This window comes from Aspergillus niger, assembly GCF_000002855.4.
Source record: "Aspergillus niger supercontig An04".
In the NCBI taxonomy this organism is placed as follows: domain Eukaryota; kingdom Fungi; phylum Ascomycota; class Eurotiomycetes; order Eurotiales; family Aspergillaceae; genus Aspergillus; species Aspergillus niger.
The window spans coordinates 564,780-582,154 of NT_166539.1; the positions used below are offsets into that span (position 1 = coordinate 564,780).

Genomic DNA, 17,375 nt, shown 5'->3' on the forward strand with positions numbered 1-17,375 from the left:
TTGATTATTTGTCGTTGAGATGACACCGGAGCCCTCGGATTCATGATGAAAGAGCTATGTAACGATAGCCCGTGACAGATTTTGGTTGCTCTTCACCCGCATTTGTTTGTCATACACATGCACATGTTTAGTCCCTTTTTCTATCATTCATATCCTCACTTCAACTTACGAAGCACGCAGTTGATACTGCTCCTTTGATCTCATCGAGAACCAAGAAGTACAAAAGAGGAACCATGAGCAACAACCAGCAGCCCCAGTCTCCCCGCCATTGGCATGGCACCGTCGGTGATCGCTACGAGCATCACAATGTCTGGGTGCGAGGAGGTCCTCCTGAGCCTTACCGTCGTCCTTCGATTCCTACTACCACTGCAGCCACTGCCACTTCCGACAGACGCGTACGTCTAAACAGTTTCTGTCGTCGTCATCCCAAGCATTTGGCTTAAGCATGATGCTTGATATCATCACACTTCTAGTGTCAACACCAACTAACCGTTATACATATAAAGGGCTCTGATTCATCAGATATGTCTTCCAACTCCGCCAATTTGAGCAATAGCCCTCCCAGCATTGGGGACAGGAGACGCTCGACCGGCCATGGCGCGTCAAGCCTCTTTGAGAGTTTGACGAGCCAAAAGCGCAACTCTACGGACCAGACTCTCAATACGCGCCGTGAAAGCTGGAACGAGCAGGGACAGCAGGGCGGATTCTTCGCCAAGTGGTGGGATGGATACACGAGAGGAGGTAGTAAATAATTTTAACTAATATCACTCTTCGACGAATGCTATGATGTCGGAAATGTCGAACGCCAGAGGCCACACCTCTCAGTGATTTATGCAAATGTTATTGAAAATTAATTCAAGGCGAGGTATAGCTATGCCAGCTCCATGAAGTTGTATTGTATGTACTTATCATGACTGCTGTGATAGTTAACAAACCTAATTTGACTAGCGTTTGGTTGGTGGCACATATAGATCCCAGATGGATACGTAGTAGAATGCGGGGTTCAGCGGTCGTAAGATTAGCCAGTCCCGAACTATACGTGTCAGAGTTGGCACGTAAGTAGGACCTTGGAACCAGACACGCAGGTTCACTGGGGATTATTTCCCCATGACATTCTTGGTATTATGTCTGTCCAGCGGCAATCAGTAGCACTAGTGAGACCCGGGGTATTGGGCTAGACTACGAGTCCGGTCGGTCAAACGCCAGTTAGACTGCTACGATTGGTCGGCTTATCTACTCAAAAGAGTTTTCAAAAGTACCACTACGAGGCCGAGACTGAGCACAGAAACAGTGTGTTGAGACGCGTGCTTCTGAGCATCAGTCCTGGGAGGACAGCAGAGAATAATGCTGGAAAGCACATCTCGCAAGGGAAAACACTCAATCTCAGGGAGACGAGTTTCAGGCCAAATGCACACTATAGCACCACTGTGTGTTGAAAGTGGTACAAGTGGCAAACACAGCAAAAGCATCATGGAAGACCTTTCATCAATGGTTATGCGGAAATCATCACCCTTCGTGAAGCCTTCATTGAGAAAAGTGGATGCGTATGAAAAATTTGGGAATTTGATATCTCTAACACGCCTAACCTCATGCCGTGGTAGAAAAGCCATATTTCAGAGCAGAGCGATAATGATTTTCAAGAACGCCTGCCTCCTTTTCTGACCATTTTTGATCGATTCATCATAAACACAACCCCGGAGCTTTCCCTCCTGAAGACACCGTGGATGAGGGCATTTACCGGACGATACCGTCGAAGCGGTTCTTGAACCACTTGATGGTCTCGTTCTGGGTGATACGGTGCTGGGAGCCGATACGGGCCTTGCAGCGGCGGCGCTTGGCGACACGCTCACCAGGGCGGGTCCTATTGATTCCAAGTCAGTTGCTGATACTCGACTTGTCCTGCTCGATCTGGATTGACACCGATGGATCTGTCGAACCAGGACTGCGTAGAGGTCCAAATGCACTCACATGCAGCAGTAGAAGTCCATGCCGTAGATACCGATACCGGGGTCGTACTTGATACCCAGATCGATGTGCTCGGAGATACCGAAACCGAAGTTACCGGTCTCAGAGAAGTTGCGCTTGCGGAGCTCGTACTCCTTGACCTTGAGACCACGCTCAAGGATCTCCTCGGCCTTGGGACCACGGACGGTAACGTGGACGGAGATCTTCTCGTTACGACGGATACCGAAGGTACGGACGGTATAACGGGCCTTGCCTAAACGTTGAAAAAATCATCCCATCAGCCATCCATTCCATAATACAGTTGTCATATCCTTCTTCCTCGGCTGCTTCGTGTTCGGATTTCTCGGATTCATCGGGATCGGGCGTTCTTACTGTAGACCGGAGTCTGACCGCTCAGCTGCTCAAGCACCTTAGCAGCGCGAGTAAGTCTGTCACCAGACTCGCCGACGGAGATGTTGAGCACGAGCTTCTGGATGCGCAGCTCGCGCATAGGGTTGGCGGACTTGTCCTTGGATTCCGACTGCATGGCGACAAAAATGTTAGAAAAAAATTTGTTTATGAAATTTTCGGAGTCTCGAGAATCGGGTTTATATCAATGCTGAAAAGTGTATTGGCGATGGGCAACATACCATGGCGACTGCTTTTGGCGTGAACTGGTCGACTGGTTGGTTGGAAGAAACTCAGGATCGAAAAGTGTGTAAAAGGGAAATGTGTGGGTTGAAAGTGGGAAGCGAGAGCCCTTAGTGGCTTGGCGCGGTCGACTGGCGCCAAGCCGCAGAGCCGCGCCTCATGGACCTCCGACCCGTAGCAAGTCGAGCTGGTGCCGCTTGGAGAAAGTGTTGCAGACCTCGACCGACCTTCACTCCGGGCGCGACAGCTCAGTAAGGACAAAGTGACGATTAAGTAGAAGATACATCCTTCTACTATCTCACAAAACAATTCTTTGGTATCACACAAGTCGCATTCGTGCGCATTCATAGCCCAACATGGCGGCTAATAAGCAGGGCAAGATGGTGAGTTAATCGGATCCTTCCCTTTCGTGTTCATATCAGCTTGTATACACATGTTCGCGTGGCTAACTCTTTATTCTTCATTTTTGAGTAGCAAAACCTCGTAAGTTACTGACGATACATGTTTCACTCGCGCGTCAAACCTGACAATATCCTCAGATCAACTACCGGATGAGAGTCACCCTCAATGATGGCCGACAGATGACGGGACAGATGCTCGCTTTCGATAAGGTATATATTTCTGGGTCTTTCAGTGGCCATCGGATAACACTTGTGGTCGGCTGGTCGCTGATGCAGAATTATAGCACATGAACCTTGTCCTCGCCGATACAGAAGAATTCCGTCGCGTCAAGCGCAAGTCCAAGCCCGCCGCCGGTTCGACCAACGCACCTCTTGTTGAGGCCGAAGAAAAGCGCACCCTGGGCCTTACCATTGTTCGCGGTACACATGTCGTCTCTTGCTCCGTTGATGGACCTCCTCCTGCCGACCCCTCTGCCCGACTCGGTGCTGCTGGTCCTAGCGCAGCTGCCGCAGCTGCCACTCTCGCTGCTGGCCCTGGAATTAGCAAACCCGCTGGACGTGGTCTGCCGGTCGGCCTGGGAGGCCCTGCTGCAGGTGTTGGTGGCCCTCCCCCGCCGCCCGGCGGTTTTCCCGGTTTCCCTCCTGGTGGTAGTTTCCCTGGAGTGCCGCCTCCGGGCTTCGCTGGTCGTGGTGGTGCCCCTGGTGGACCTCGTAAGTTTGCACTTTCGAGCTCGATGTTGAACTTGGTTACTGACTTAGGATATTAGCTGGCTTCGCTCCTCCCCCGGGATTCGCTCCTCAGGGTGCTCCTCGTAAGTATCCTTGAATGGCGTGTTATGGTTATAGAGCTAACTGATGCTGTTGTAGCGGGTGCCTTCCAACCCCCACCGGGATTCCAGCCCCCTGGACAAGGACGCGGATTCCCTCCACCCGGCTTTGGTGGACGGTGATTTGATAGTATGTGCAGCAGCATGATGGCTTGCAACTTGGCCATGATACCGGCATGGCAGATACTTCGAACTACGAATCAAGCGAGCAATATTCACTTCCCCATTAGTCGCCTACTTGACGAACTTCAGACGAATAGGCATAGCACCCCGAGTTTTACCAGGCAAAGGCGTTGCGGCGTGTGCGGATGCAGGGAATGCCCTGACAAAAGAAAAGGTCGACCGAAATAAGGATAGGACCGACAGAAGTAATGCTAGATGTATTTCGAGCACTCAATTGTACTAGTGAAATACAATAAGGGTTTGAAGCCTTTAATTCCTCCGTTTCATGTAAGACTATACTTCAATCTACGGCGATTGGACAGCTGCAGGTGTAGATTTAGCCTAGTACGCAGTAAGCACCTAGCAAGTCGACTAGACCAACGACTTCGCAGCGATATAGTGCACGTGACCGTCTCCGGGTAACTCCGCCCGGCGCGGACTGCAGGTGACGGAGTGAGGAAAGCAAACCGCTCGGCCCTGCGTACTCACCTCTAATCAACTCTCCACTCCTCACTCCAGTCCAAGCCTTCAAGTTGTCAAGATGGCCGCTGCAATTAAGGCAATCAATGCGAAGATCCGGTCTAACAAGGCCCTGGATTACTTCTGCTCTACCCGTACGTTCAATCTTCACCGTTACCCTCCCCGTGTTCCTGACCGAGATCGGCCGACAAGAATGCCTGCCGTAAGACATGTTCTGAAGGGGTTGTTGAGCAACTTCAGTGAATCCTTTCTGCACATGTTATCGGTCACGATCACACAGGTCTTTCCTTAGTCAACTCTGATTAACAAAAAGCAATTTCTCTTGGCTAACAATGATCTCAACTAGACTTCTGGGGCCCTGCCTCCAACTTTGGTATCCCCATTGCAGCGGTGATGGATACTCAGAAGGACCCTGAAATGTACGTCGCTACAATTACCTCTCCCCCCCTCCGCGGAGTTCTTTCTCTTGAACATAAGTGCACATCAAATCAAGCTTTGAGAGCTTATCCAGATAGCCCAAACGAACATACCAGCACCTTCCTAACCAATCATACGATTGCTAACTGTCATTTTATCTACACAGTATCTCCGGCCAAATGACCGGTGCTCTCGTTATCTACTCGGGAACCTTCATGCGCTACGCCCTTGCCGTCTCTCCCAAGAACTACCTTCTGTTCGCCTGCCACGCCGTCAACTTCTCCGCTCAGCTTACCCAAGGATACCGCTACCTGAACTACTGGAAGTACGTCACGGAATGGCTCTTTCTTCCCACCCTCATTGAGAAACACAAGGATAATGCTGACTTTCGCATCAACAGCTGGGGAGGCCGTGAAGCTCAGCTCGCCGAGGCTGCCAAGCAGGGCAAGGATGCCACCGAGGCTGGCGCTTAAACGACGTCATCTTCCTCTTCTCGACTTTATCGCCTCATTTGCTTGCTGCGCGGCTTATGAATACCTTATACGTCTTTAGCAGCATTGCCTACCTACCTACCCAATTAAGTAGACAATACCACAATATCATGAATCAAATCGCCAGATCTATGTGAGACCTGTACGTTGAGGGTTCATCCAGGTAAGATATGGGGCAAGATGAAGGCCCCAGCCACTTGTATTGATAATAGTGGCGTCGGGATTGGTAGTTTTGTTTGGTGGGGGGTTTTCTGCTGTTGACTATGAGATATCTTTGTATCTAGCAGCTGGGCATGCCGCGGTTTATTGTATATAGGCTTTTGTTTCTGCGCATTAACAAGGTTTAGACATTGATGATTTAGTAAATCTTTGTTCAGTTGACTTCATTTGAATCAGTAAGTGTTAAGATGCTTTGAAAGGAAGACGGACAATGTTACAAATAGACATATACTGGCAATTTAATCTCTAGTCTATACCACATACAATCGAGAATACAGCAACAATAAGCAAGATTTAATCAAACAGGGGGTTGTCCAGCAATCAGACCAAAAAGTATAGACCAATCAATCGTATGGACGATGGCCTCACATTGTAGCATCAATCATTCATATCCAGAGCGCCGATCCCGAAGGAACGGAATAACAATCATATGACATATACAATCTATGAGTCACAGTACCCGGGAGCTTTGACGTCCGATCCATTGATCCAGTTGTTGAGTGTCAGGGCGGTCGTATACAAACAGCTAAGGACACCGAAAACGGAGAGTGCGATATCGGCAATCTGCTGTCGTCTCGATTGGGCACAGGCCTTAAGATGCAGCAAAGGCTAAGCACAAGTTAGTAACCATTTTGGCGGACCGAATTGAAGGTACTTAACAGGTTAACTCACCGGATATACATAAATCAAGGGGACACAGGCGAAACTTCCGACAAGCGAAACAAACTTGTCCAAGTCTTCTGCTCCGCCCCAGGCAATGAATGCACAGATCATGACAAGGAAGAAACGGAAGCAATTCTTCTTCCACTTGATACTGGGATTGTACTTTCCGCTGCGAGTGAAAAGCTCATTCTCCAAAATTCGAATGGCCGGGAAAAGCTGCAGTGGGGTACTGAGAAGAATCGCGAGAGAGTACAAGAACTGCACGGCATTTACAAACTTGTCATCCTGAGGCATGTTGAGGATGACTACCGTCTTCGTTGCGGATCCATATGCCGCATAGCTAAATGCACCAGCGCTGAGGAAGATGACCGTGATTATGACCATCACCATTGCCAGAACACCGGGAAACTTTTGCGGGTGCTTCATTGATTCCTGGATTGGGATGATCAAACCAATTCCCTCATACGTGAAAATAGCCGTGCCGATGAAAAGTGTCCAGGTGGATGGGTTGAAGGAGATGATATCCGAAACACCTCCTTGGTTCGAGATAGTCAAGAAATCATAATAGAAGAGGTAAACCAGCCCCAGCATGATAAACAGATCTGCAATGAGAGCAGTGAACCCGAGCTTGCTGATATCGCGGATCAATGAGAGAGGGAGGAAGATGACCAGCTGCAGCAACACCATGAACTTGATGTCAATGAAAGATTTGCATTTGCTGACAGCCAGAACGAAGGCTTGTAAATTCTCGGCCGTGAAAACAATATATGCCGACACGAAACCCAATTGACTCAACACAATGGATCCAAGGATGATGCGCCTCATATGCTTTCCATAGAGCGCACCACCAATGTCACCAAAGGAACCATCGATCTTCAGCCGCGTATTAACCAGAAGGATGAAGCAGTAAAAGCTGAGTAGTGATACGCCAAGAAGTACCATACTACTGAACAGCATGCCACCATTCAAGAAAGCTCTTGGCAAGAACAAAACTCCTGTGCCAACGAAAGACTTGAGTAGAAGTAATGCTGCTCCGGTCCTCGTGTTGGTTCCCGTCCCACCGCGTGGCTTGCGCTTCCTCCGGCCAGCTGTGTCTGGCCTGAGGAGGGCTGAATCTTCACCTGGTTCTCTGCCTTCTGCTTCGTCATAAGTATCCGATGAGAAATACTCATCGGGGCCCAGGACCTCGTCATCCTCTTCGAGCTCTTCACCAGCAAAGTGACCGTATAGAGTCAGGAATTCCAAAAAGCTGCTTGTTGGAAGCTGTGGCTGGGCAGCAGAAGCCTGCGCACCCGAGCCATCCAGATCTCCAGGAAGGTTAGGGCCTACTGCCCGTCTTAGATAGTCCCTTCTGAAACCTCCTGGGACACGGATACTGTTGATGTTCGTTGTTTCATCCTCAGGTGCAGGTCGAGCATGACTGAAGCTCCTGCTCCGGTTCGGTTTCCGCAAAGAGCTTCCAGCTTCTGCATCCTCAGCCCATCTGTATACCTGTCTCGTGATATCACCACCCTGGAGTTGCAGACTAGAGAACTCATCCTCGGCGTTACTTTGGGCGCCGCCAGACGAGTGGATATCCCGATTCTCGACCACATTCTGGGGTTGCACCAAATGCCTCTTGACAACTTCGGGATCCTCGTATGGACCTGCTGAGTATATTGAACCCTCTCTCCCAGCCTTATTATCAAAGGAACCGTAATTCGACCTGACAGGCTGGTTCAGGAGGGCAGGCGAAGCAGTCCGCCTCGGAGGGGTACCTGCTCTCGGAGGAGGAGATCGGCCGAGGTAATCCTGGAGCGCAGATGCAATCATGGATTGTCCGGGGCCGGGTAAGGATGATGGATTGTCGACTCTCCGAAGGTCTTGGTTGGTTGCCGCGGTTGGTTGAATCGGCAGCGGTACCTGTCTTGACGAATAGGAGTTCGAGGGAGAAGGAATTGGTGATGCTAACCGGGCTATCGAAGCATGCCTATAAGAAGAAGAAACATCTCCTGCAGGCGATCCCGAGCGCATCGCGGACGTGGAGATCGGCGACGATGAACGGTTACGCTGAGAGGATGAGCCCTCACCGTTGTCGGACATCCTGGAGGATGACATGTTGACAAGAAGCAAGATTGAATTTTCTCGGGGTACGAGAATTTGTTAATACCGAAAACAATTGGTTCTATTTGAGTTTTCGGAGGCGAACCAGGATCATGGGGGAATGGCTACGGAGTAGGAAGGGCTGATAAGAGCGGAGGAGGAGAGTTGAGAGGATCGATAATGCGAGAGGCGCAAGTCGTTCACCGCAATGTATGCGGAGAGACTAGGCTTCCTGTTGTTTCCACGCACCCCAAAACACCCCGCGCCTTGTCGACCATGACAATCGTGAACAAAGGTGAAGACGGGCCAACAAAGAAACGATAGAAGTGATGGAGAGACGAGGATGAGATAAGGGAGATCAGATGAGGCAGACTGCGAGACCCAGTGACCACTTTTGCATTGTTTGTTTATCGCTCGGCACATGAGGTCATCGCCGACGATCTGAACTCGGATTTCGCGTCTCCAATATCCTTTCTTCGTTACACGGTAACTCAACGTGCATGGCCCTGAGAGGTCCTTGCTGGTTTGCATCACGGTAGCTCTTACTGTGCTTGCAGGCAAATTACTCCTAACCCGGCCTTAGCACCATCTCATCGTCCTTGTGCCTCCGATTCGTCCGCTTCTCATTCGTGTCATTGCTGTATGAGGGAAGAGAAAGGCTCCTACAACCAGGAGCTGAGGCCCTATAATCCATGACTGACGGACGGACTGACAGTGCCTCGGAGTCCCTGTCCCGAAGGAGACCCAATTTCTCCACGCGGGCGGCTGAAGAAGACGTTTCTAGGCTGGATCCGAGCGAATCTGCCAATGCATCCCCCGAGGAAAGTAGCAAGTTCCTCCACGGGAGGATGACTTCCTCCTCTCATTTGCAAGAGCCTTCGCAATTCCACCGCTCATTTCAATCCCAACAGAACGTCATAGATAATGTTGCTCGTTGGTGGAGTGGGCGGGAGTGTGACGGAAAGCATGAGCTTTCTAGGGAGAGAATCGATTTCAATCGCTCACCCCCCGGGCCCTTCAGAGAGGGTCAGAAGGAGAGAGATGGCCAGAAAGACCGTACGCTTGACAATCCTGATAAGCTTGGAACGTTCTCTGGCGTCTTTGTGCCGACTACCTTGAACGTTCTCAGTATCCTGATGTTCCTTCGCTTTGGCTTCATCCTAGGTCAAGCCGGTTTATTAGGAATGTTAGGTATGGCAGCCTTCTATCATTACCCGTATTATTCTATTGGAGCCTGACACGCACTAGGTTTACTGGTCGCTTCGTACACGATCAATCTCGTAACGACTATGTCTCTATCCGCTATTGCAACCAACGGAACAGTTCGGGGAGGTGGAGCATACTATCTTATATCTCGATCACTAGGTCCTGAGTTTGGTGGGTCTATAGGGATAGTGTTCTACCTGGGATATGTGTTGAATACCGGTATGAATGCCGTCGGTCTTGTTGACTGTTTCACACAGAACTTCGGGTCTGAGTCTGGTACCTGGGGCAATTTCCTTAGAGAAGGCTTCTGGTGGCAATACCTCTGGGGAACTGTCATCCTCATCATGTGTACCGCGATATGCTTAGCGGGAAGTTCTATATTCTCCAGAGCTAGCAACGGGTTGCTTATCATTCTCCTCATTGCGACTTTCAGCATACCAGTCTCTGCCGTATTCATGAAGCCATTCAGCATCCCAAAGGTTGGGGTAGAATTCACAGGATTGCGGCTTCAGACGCTGCTAGAAAATCTCAAACCAAAGCTTACCAAAGGCGCTGCTGGCAGCCAAATACGTGGACGGGAGAACTTCCAGGACCTATTCGGGATCCTGTTCCCTGCTACTGGTGGTATATTCGCGTAGGTACGTTCCCTAGGTCTTAAGAACACCAAGCTCACGTACCAACAGCGGCGCGAGCATGTCTGGTGACCTTAAGAACCCCAGCAGATCGATTCCAAAGGGAACTTTGTGTGGTCTAGTCTTGACATTCATCACCTATGCTATCGTAATTCTCGCCATGGCTGCTTCGATCACCCGGGAATCGTTCTACAAGAATGCCAACGTTGTTCAAGTGGTATGTAATGGTTGCCTGAGTTGAACGGCGTGCGTCGCTCACCAAGTACAGGCAAACCTTTCTGGGTCAGTTATACTTATGGGAGAATTCGCGACAAGCTTTTTTTCTGCGCTTATGGGAGTTATTGGCTCAGCAAAGCTGCTCCAAGCGGTTGCGCGAGACGGCTTGCTTCCTGGCCTAAGTTTCTTTGGCAAGGGTACCAGGAAGACCGATGAGCCCGTGAACGCAATCATCTTCACTTACATGGTTGCACAGCTCACCATGCTTTTTGACATCAACCAAATTGCATCCTTCGTTACGATGACTTATTTAATGACCTTTCTGGTGACGAACCTGGCCTGTTTCCTCCTAAAGATCGGGTCTGCCCCCAACTTTCGCCCGTCTTTCCACTACTTCAACTGGAAAACCGCAGCGACCGGCACCTTGGTATGCGGCGCAAGCATGTTCTTCGTCGACGGGATCTATGCCACAGGCTGCGTGGGCGTACTGATGATGCTATTCCTGCTAATTCACTACACCTCGCCTCCTAAGTCCTGGGGTGATGTCAGCCAGAGTCTGATCTACCATCAAGTGCGAAAATATCTGCTTCGGCTCCGCCAGGAGCATGTAAAGTTCTGGCGACCCCAGATACTACTGTTTGTCAACGATCTCAGCGAACAGTCTAAGATGATCTCGTTTTGTAACTCGCTGAAGAAAGGAGGGTTGTTTGTGCTGGGCCATGTGCTCGTAACAGATGACTTCACCACCGCTGTGCCAGAGGCACGGCGTCAGCAGACTGCATGGACCAAGTTCGTAGAGAGCTCCCGAGTGAAGGCCTTTGTCAACATTACGGTCTCTCCTACCGCCGAATGGGGTGTCCGCAATGTCACACTAAGTGCTGGCCTGGGAGGTATGAGGCCGAACATAGTTGTCATTGATCAATTCCGCGAAGGCAAATCGTTGGTTGAGAGGCCATCTCTTTCGAGTCGGAGAGAATCGGGTGGAAGACGTATATCTCGCGAACTGGTGCCTGTGATAGCGGAAGATGGCTCGCAGGAGCTACCAATGTCAACCAAGACATATGTGACCATCCTAGAGGATTTGCTCTTCAAGCTGCGGATGAATGTTGCTGTGGCCAAGGGATTTGAGGATCTGGAGCTTCCTGGACCACACGGACAGCACAGAAAGAAGTACATTGACCTCTGGCCGATTCAGATGAGCGCAGAGCTCGGTGCAGACAGTGAGAGCAAGAAGAATGTTTTGACCACGAACTTTGACACCTACACCCTCATCTTACAGTTAGGGTGTATCCTAAACACTGTACCGTCGTGGAAAAAGACGTACAAGCTCCGAGTGGCTGTTTTCGTTGAGTATGAAACCGACGTCGAGGACGAGAGAGGAAGGGTCGAAGCGCTTCTTGAGAAGCTAAGGATAGAGGCCGAGGTTTTGGTTTTCTGGCTGGCATGCGGCGACCTTAAAACCTACCGTATCATCGTCAACGGCGACATATCGCCGGAGACCGAGGATGCCGAACCTCGAGTCCATGAAGCTTTACGGAACGAAGAATGGTGGCAGGATATCCAGAAGTCTAGGAGTGAGCATGAAGCTCAACAGCAAGCTGAACTGGGTGCTATCCGAAGGGCAGATGAGCGGGTGCCTAGTTGGCCCATGCAAAGCCCCGAAAGTGTACATAAGCCACTACAACCCCTGGCTGGTGGGCTGAGGAGATTGGTAGAGTCCTCCAAGCGCCGGCGATCCATTTCGAGCTTCAGAGGGCTGGGAAGTGTAAGCCTAGGCATGCAAACCCATCGCTTGCTCGATGCTTTTGTCGACTACGACAGCAGCGAGAGCAGCACAGGTGAGAGCAGTGACGAAGGAGAGTTTCCGCCTTACCTGGATGAGGAGGATGTGGACGAAGAAAACGGCCAGGATGCCGAACACAGGATCCAGGGTCCTCAATCAGAACCGGAAGGATCTTCTAAGGCGAAACAGAAGGTTATCGAAGAGGTTGCGCCGGACCAGGCAGTTCCGTCAATTATCATGACGTGTGACGATGGGACATCCCCGAAGACCCAGTCAAGTCCATCCCGGCCAAAATTCACCCGTTCGCCGTCCAGCAGCCGCTTCAGCTCATCACCAATTCCTGAAGCTCGTGTCAACGCAGAGGAGGGCGCGGGCCCTTCAATCATGTTCGCCCCTAGTGCATCTCCTCCACGCACATCTAACCGGGTTGAGTCCATCTACACACGACGCTCATCTTCAGGGCCGTCTGTCCTCAAAACTGCGTCTGGATATCCGCGACAGGCATCAGTCCCCTTATCATTCAATGATCTCCCTAGTCGGGCGCAACACCTGATCTTGAATGAACTGATGAACAAGCACAGTGGTGATACAGCTGTTCTATTCACAACATTACCCTCGCCGTCCGAAGGGACTGCACAGAGCGAGGCAGCAAGTGCCTCGTACCTGAGTGACTTGACGGTCTTCTGGCAAGGTCTGCCGCCATGTCTGCTGGTTCATAGCAACAGCATGACAGTGACGATGAATCTCTAGTGTAAGGGCATGAACATGAAAGGGGAGCAAGGCATTGCACATTCTCGCTAAACCATAGTATATACGACTACTGGTACATTGACTGTTGATAGCATATGCATATGTTAATAACTGTTTGGAGATATTATCATTCTCCACAAATATGACCAAACTACTATCATATTGCCCAGCCAAGTAGTACTAACAGACTTCAATAGCCGATGGGTTGACCCACCCCAACTGTCACCCACCAGGATCTTGCCAGTGCAACTTTTACAAGGATACCAGGAAACGAGCTCCCCCCTTATCTTTCCAGTTGGCTCACTCCTTGGTTCCATCCTTTTTCAGCAAGACTCGCGTTGATTCAACCGCGGTGTACACCATCTTCTGACTGTTTCCCAAACCAACAGAATAATGTATGTATATTCTAAAGCTAAAACAACCAGGAATGTAGCATGATGTAATGTATACAGAAAAGAAATGTCCATTGGAACAAACAGGTACACATCCCATAGTGCCGACAGTAGTGGTTTTCCAGTCTAAGTATAACTGAAGAAGCCATTTCCGGATTTGACACCCAAGTCACCCCGATCGATCATCTCCCGTAGGTACTTGCGCGGCGCATTGGGGATCCCCATTCTCACCTTGGCATAATGTTCCTCGACGGCGAGAATCACGTCCAATCCAGCAATGTCCATCAGCTCGCAGGGCCCTCGGGGTGTTTTCAGCACACACTTGTAGATTTGGTCCACCTCCTCGGGCGTGGCAATGCCCTCTTCTAAGACCAGGAGGGTCTCTCGTTTGATGGCGGCCCAGATGCTATACATGATTAGCATGTATACTCGTGTTCCATATGACGTGGTTGGCGAGATACCGGTTGAAGGTGTAGCCTGTGGAGGATTTGCGGACGTGGAAGGGTTGGAATCCATGGTCTTGGGTTTCCTTCATAAGCAGAGGTATGATGTCGGGTCGGGTTTGGCTGGAGCCCATAATTTCGATTGCTGAGGGATGGTTGATTAGCACATTGAAAAAGCTCTTCATGGTTGGAGTAGGCTTGGACTTCGTTACCTGTTGTCTCGGGTGGCCAGACTTGGAAAGATAATAGTTAGTATAGCTGCTCGTGGGGCAAGTTATTGATAGGTATTGGACTTACAGGAATGCAGGTTGACGAAACGATCATCTGCCTTAAGCGACAGTCCATTGCAGATATCAGTAATGGAATAACTGCTCGAGTTTGATGCGATGATTGTCTGGGAGTGCGATCTACTGTCGAGCTCCAGCATCACGGACCGCTTGTATTCCAGGTCCTCTGGGACACACTGACGGGATTTAGCTAGGGTACATCAGTGCTCGGTGGCCTTTCCCTACCTCAATAGCAAGCCAGGAGTCGCGAAGCGCTGGGTCCAGATCGTCGACAGTGAGGCTGGTTATTTTGCCTTCCTTGCCAGCTGGATTGGAGGCTCTCAGCCTTTGTATGGTGGCTAATGCCAGGTTTAGCTGGGCCGGGCTTTGGTCGACAAGGTAGACTGGTCTCCCTTGGCGCGACCACTGTTTCCGATACTAGTTAAACCAGAGCTCCGATTTAGAGTCAGAGAATCAAACATACCATGTATGCAAGGCGCGAGCCTTGAGTGCCTGCACCGAGCAGAGTAACAGCGTTGAAGAGTTTAGACATTTGGCGACTTGACTTTAATTGACTTCAGTTATCCTGCGATTCAATTTTGACGCTTATAGCTGCAAGCAATCCCTAGTTTATATAGACAGAGATACCTATCGTCAAATACTAAGGATTTGTCGAAGTTTTAATTGGTTTTCTGATGTCAGGGCCATTTTTGACCGTTCGTTCCTGTTAATACCCTGATCTGTACAACAGCACAGGTTTGGTTGATGACTTACTTGTTTTCGAGTAGATATTTCTTGCTCCTTTCAGGAACTGGCTTTGACCAAGGGGTGTTACCGCAATGTCTTTTGATCTTGCCTCCCAAACCTGTAGTCCTTTTCTTCATGGTAATTTGGTGAGCAACCCATAAATGATCGATTGATTGACTCAGAGTTTAGCGCTTACCATTCGAAGCCGCGGCATTTACGCTGAGTGACTAGCAAATTGACACTTTCGGTGGCAATTTGCCGAATTTAGTTTGTTACATCTAATCGTGGTCTAATTGAAGAACATTCCCAGTGAACGGGGTATGAGGCCGGTGGCTGGGTTCCTGGCTGACAGTCTGCGTTTTGCTTGGTCAGGTCCTTGTATATTTCCGGGGAAGGGAACGTGAAATGTCAGAGCAAGGAAGTATAAAGTCTATCGGGATGATGTAAACATGTAATAGATAGGTTCAGCCGATATTGATCAGCTCTTTCTCGGCTTGGAACCTAGAAACTATAAGTCCGATGGCGAACGATATGTCTCTCCTCTGCTTCCAGCTAATATTCTGAAAACTGGCAAATCTTCGAACAGAAGTCGAACGGATTTGCATGGCTAACGGCACAACACTAATAATCTTCTCGAGAAACTTATCACGACCTTGCAGTCTCAAATGGCCAAGAATCATGATGCAGTGGTTGTCAGGCCCCTACGACATAGGGATCCTACCATGCCATGCGACGATCTTGCCAACTCTTCAGACGAAGATCGCGACCCTTTACTAGACGAGCTTGATACTCATATGCTACCAAGCTCCGCATCGAATGGGCTGAGAACTCTGAATCTACCGGGAGTAGTTGACGATTAGAGGATCCGGATTGGGAGTACTTTGTTCGTCGTTCGAATGTCATTGAAATAACATTGTTCCTGGAAACGTTAAACGCGAGAGCGCTATTGTTTGTTTGACGCTTATATTGTATAGTCTTTTTAAGTTCTCGCCTAGACATGAAGTTTGTAGTGACTCGTAGCCGGTACTATATATTGATGGCTAGCCAACAGTCACAACAGGCAGGGAGAATAATTGAAACAAGGAGATCAAGTCGGATCATGCTGACGACCAATGTAGATGAAAAAGGTTAATCTTGTGCGGCCATATGTGGTTCAGATTGAAAGTGCATAGAAGCCCAGCATGTCGCACGAGGAGCGAATGGCATGTGCTGGGCCAGTTTGCAACGGCAGTCTGGCTGTGGCACCATTTGCACCTGGAATCATCTGACTGGCATTCATTACATACTACCGTTCCCCTGTCCTGGTGCAACACAGTAAAGGGACTAACACCCTCATGTCCAATACAAGACTATCATAAGTTGCTGTCCCATTTCCATGCCATTTGGGAATAATTAATATAAATGATTCCAAGCATTGTCAGCTTAGCTGCCTGCAATGGCTACAAGAGTGGTTTTGATGGATACAGTATTGACCATGAAAATTAACCTACATCAAGACCACACTGTCTGAAAGACGAGCGTCCCAGAGCTTGCTTAAAGCGACAGAATTCTCCCTAAACCTTGGGTTGATAAAGCAAGGATGCCCGCCAGAGAATAGCTATAATGTTAAATCGGAAGTGAGAGATGCATCAGAGGAACAGTTGACACCAGACAATGTCAGCCCAACCCAGGTGGCCTTTAGCAAATGTGTAGGCATCGATTGTTGCAGTGAGTGGCCATCCACAGCCGGACTCATACTATTTTTACCAAGTCGATATGCCGTGGAAGGTTCGGACTGACGTGTTTGTCCGCGAGACAGAGAGACTATTTGAAACAGATATACTCCGGAAGCCGTCTCCGACCAGGCCCGGTCTTATGACTACTGCAATTATCCAGTCAGAGTTCACACGCGGGAGATTAGACGGACTATATTCTCGGCTGTATGGGAGAACTTGCCAGCCCAGGCGAAACCGGTTGCAAAGGGCCTCCTGCCCGGTATATCCGGCCAATGTAGCATCAAGGTAGCAATAAGTGGATACTCCATGCTTTGGGCTAGATAGCTACGGCATACCTACGCACCGACCTCTAGAGGATTGCATTTCGATGACGCCGTGCTACTCCTCCGTGCCTTGCTACAAAAGCTGGGAGGAGAGAAAGGTGGATTTGCTTGTTCGGGGGAAGGGGGGAAGAGCACGAAGAGGGCAGCAGGTTGGCAGCGAGGGTAATCAGACTCAGGGCTACCGTGTAGAATCTAGACCACGAAGTAATGGGCGCTGCAAGGCAAAAGGATTAAACGCAGACCAGAAGAAGCAATTGTCAGATGGCCGCCCGTCGAAACGGTGACTAATGCACAATTGGGGTCCGCTGATTGGCTGCCACCCCAGCTTCCCCTTCTAGCATCCATCGATCCCTGCCTCGCGCTGGCCGATCAACTGCCCCGGCGATTCGTGTTCTCATTCTCTCGTGCTTCTCGTTCGGTTTTCACGCATGCTGACTTGGGCGCCTTTTTGCGGCCCTTTTTTCTCTCATTAATTCTTCCCCCCCGCGACTTCTAGTCTCTCTCTCCTCGCCATGCTCACCGTCCAAATCTCCTAACGCTTAGCCTTCCCGACCTTCAGCCCCCC

The 17,375-nt window shown here is 49.9% G+C and overlaps 8 protein-coding genes across 8 annotated transcripts; 5 read left to right on the forward strand and 3 right to left on the reverse strand.

Moving 5' to 3' along the window:
* Positions 1-233: 233 nt before the first annotated feature.
* An04g02110 (uncharacterized protein) lies at positions 234-752 on the forward strand (the record flags this gene model as incomplete). Its single annotated transcript, XM_003188608.2, has 2 exons — positions 234-395; positions 507-752. 2 exons carry the CDS (start codon positions 234-236, stop codon positions 750-752), a joined length of 408 nt encoding a protein of 135 aa, XP_003188656.1.
* Positions 753-1,734: 982 nt separating this feature from the next.
* An04g02120 (60S ribosomal protein uL5) lies at positions 1,735-2,491 on the reverse strand (the record flags this gene model as incomplete). The annotated part of the gene is made up of 3 exons (XM_001401543.3): positions 1,735-1,861; positions 1,969-2,218; positions 2,338-2,491. 3 exons carry the CDS (start codon positions 2,489-2,491, stop codon positions 1,735-1,737), a joined length of 531 nt encoding a protein of 176 aa, XP_001401580.3.
* A 460-nt stretch (positions 2,492-2,951) lies between these two features.
* An04g02130 (uncharacterized protein) lies at positions 2,952-3,946 on the forward strand (the record flags this gene model as incomplete). Its single annotated transcript, XM_001401544.3, has 6 exons — positions 2,952-2,978; positions 3,070-3,078; positions 3,135-3,206; positions 3,281-3,707; positions 3,764-3,808; positions 3,864-3,946. 6 exons carry the CDS (start codon positions 2,952-2,954, stop codon positions 3,944-3,946), a joined length of 663 nt encoding a protein of 220 aa, XP_001401581.1.
* A 580-nt stretch (positions 3,947-4,526) lies between these two features.
* Positions 4,527-5,355, forward strand: An04g02140 (uncharacterized protein; the record flags this gene model as incomplete). The annotated part of the gene is made up of 3 exons (XM_059747349.1): positions 4,527-4,599; positions 4,812-4,884; positions 5,049-5,355. The coding sequence occupies 3 exons, from the start codon at positions 4,527-4,529 to the stop codon at positions 5,353-5,355; spliced, it is 453 nt and encodes a 150-aa protein (XP_059606880.1).
* Positions 5,356-6,036: 681 nt separating this feature from the next.
* Positions 6,037-8,352, reverse strand: An04g02150 (uncharacterized protein; the record flags this gene model as incomplete). Its single annotated transcript, XM_001401546.3, has 2 exons — positions 6,037-6,201; positions 6,265-8,352. 2 exons carry the CDS (start codon positions 8,350-8,352, stop codon positions 6,037-6,039), a joined length of 2,253 nt encoding a protein of 750 aa, XP_001401583.1.
* A 677-nt stretch (positions 8,353-9,029) lies between these two features.
* On the forward strand, positions 9,030-12,924 carry An04g02160 (uncharacterized protein; the record flags this gene model as incomplete). Its single annotated transcript, XM_059747351.1, has 4 exons — positions 9,030-9,528; positions 9,586-10,177; positions 10,227-10,392; positions 10,444-12,924. The coding sequence occupies 4 exons, from the start codon at positions 9,030-9,032 to the stop codon at positions 12,922-12,924; spliced, it is 3,738 nt and encodes a 1,245-aa protein (XP_059606881.1).
* A 518-nt stretch (positions 12,925-13,442) lies between these two features.
* An04g02170 (uncharacterized protein) lies at positions 13,443-14,578 on the reverse strand (the record flags this gene model as incomplete). Its single annotated transcript, XM_059747352.1, has 5 exons — positions 13,443-13,722; positions 13,778-13,992; positions 14,057-14,083; positions 14,272-14,463; positions 14,510-14,578. 5 exons carry the CDS (start codon positions 14,576-14,578, stop codon positions 13,443-13,445), a joined length of 783 nt encoding a protein of 260 aa, XP_059606882.1.
* An 859-nt stretch (positions 14,579-15,437) lies between these two features.
* On the forward strand, positions 15,438-17,279 carry An04g02180 (hypothetical protein; the record flags this gene model as incomplete). The annotated part of the gene is made up of 5 exons (XM_059747353.1): positions 15,438-15,617; positions 16,465-16,539; positions 16,617-16,772; positions 16,812-16,959; positions 17,032-17,279. Coding segments are annotated over 5 exons (807 nt in total), but the record flags the coding sequence as incomplete, so codon positions are not given.
* Positions 17,280-17,375: the final 96 nt, after the last annotated feature.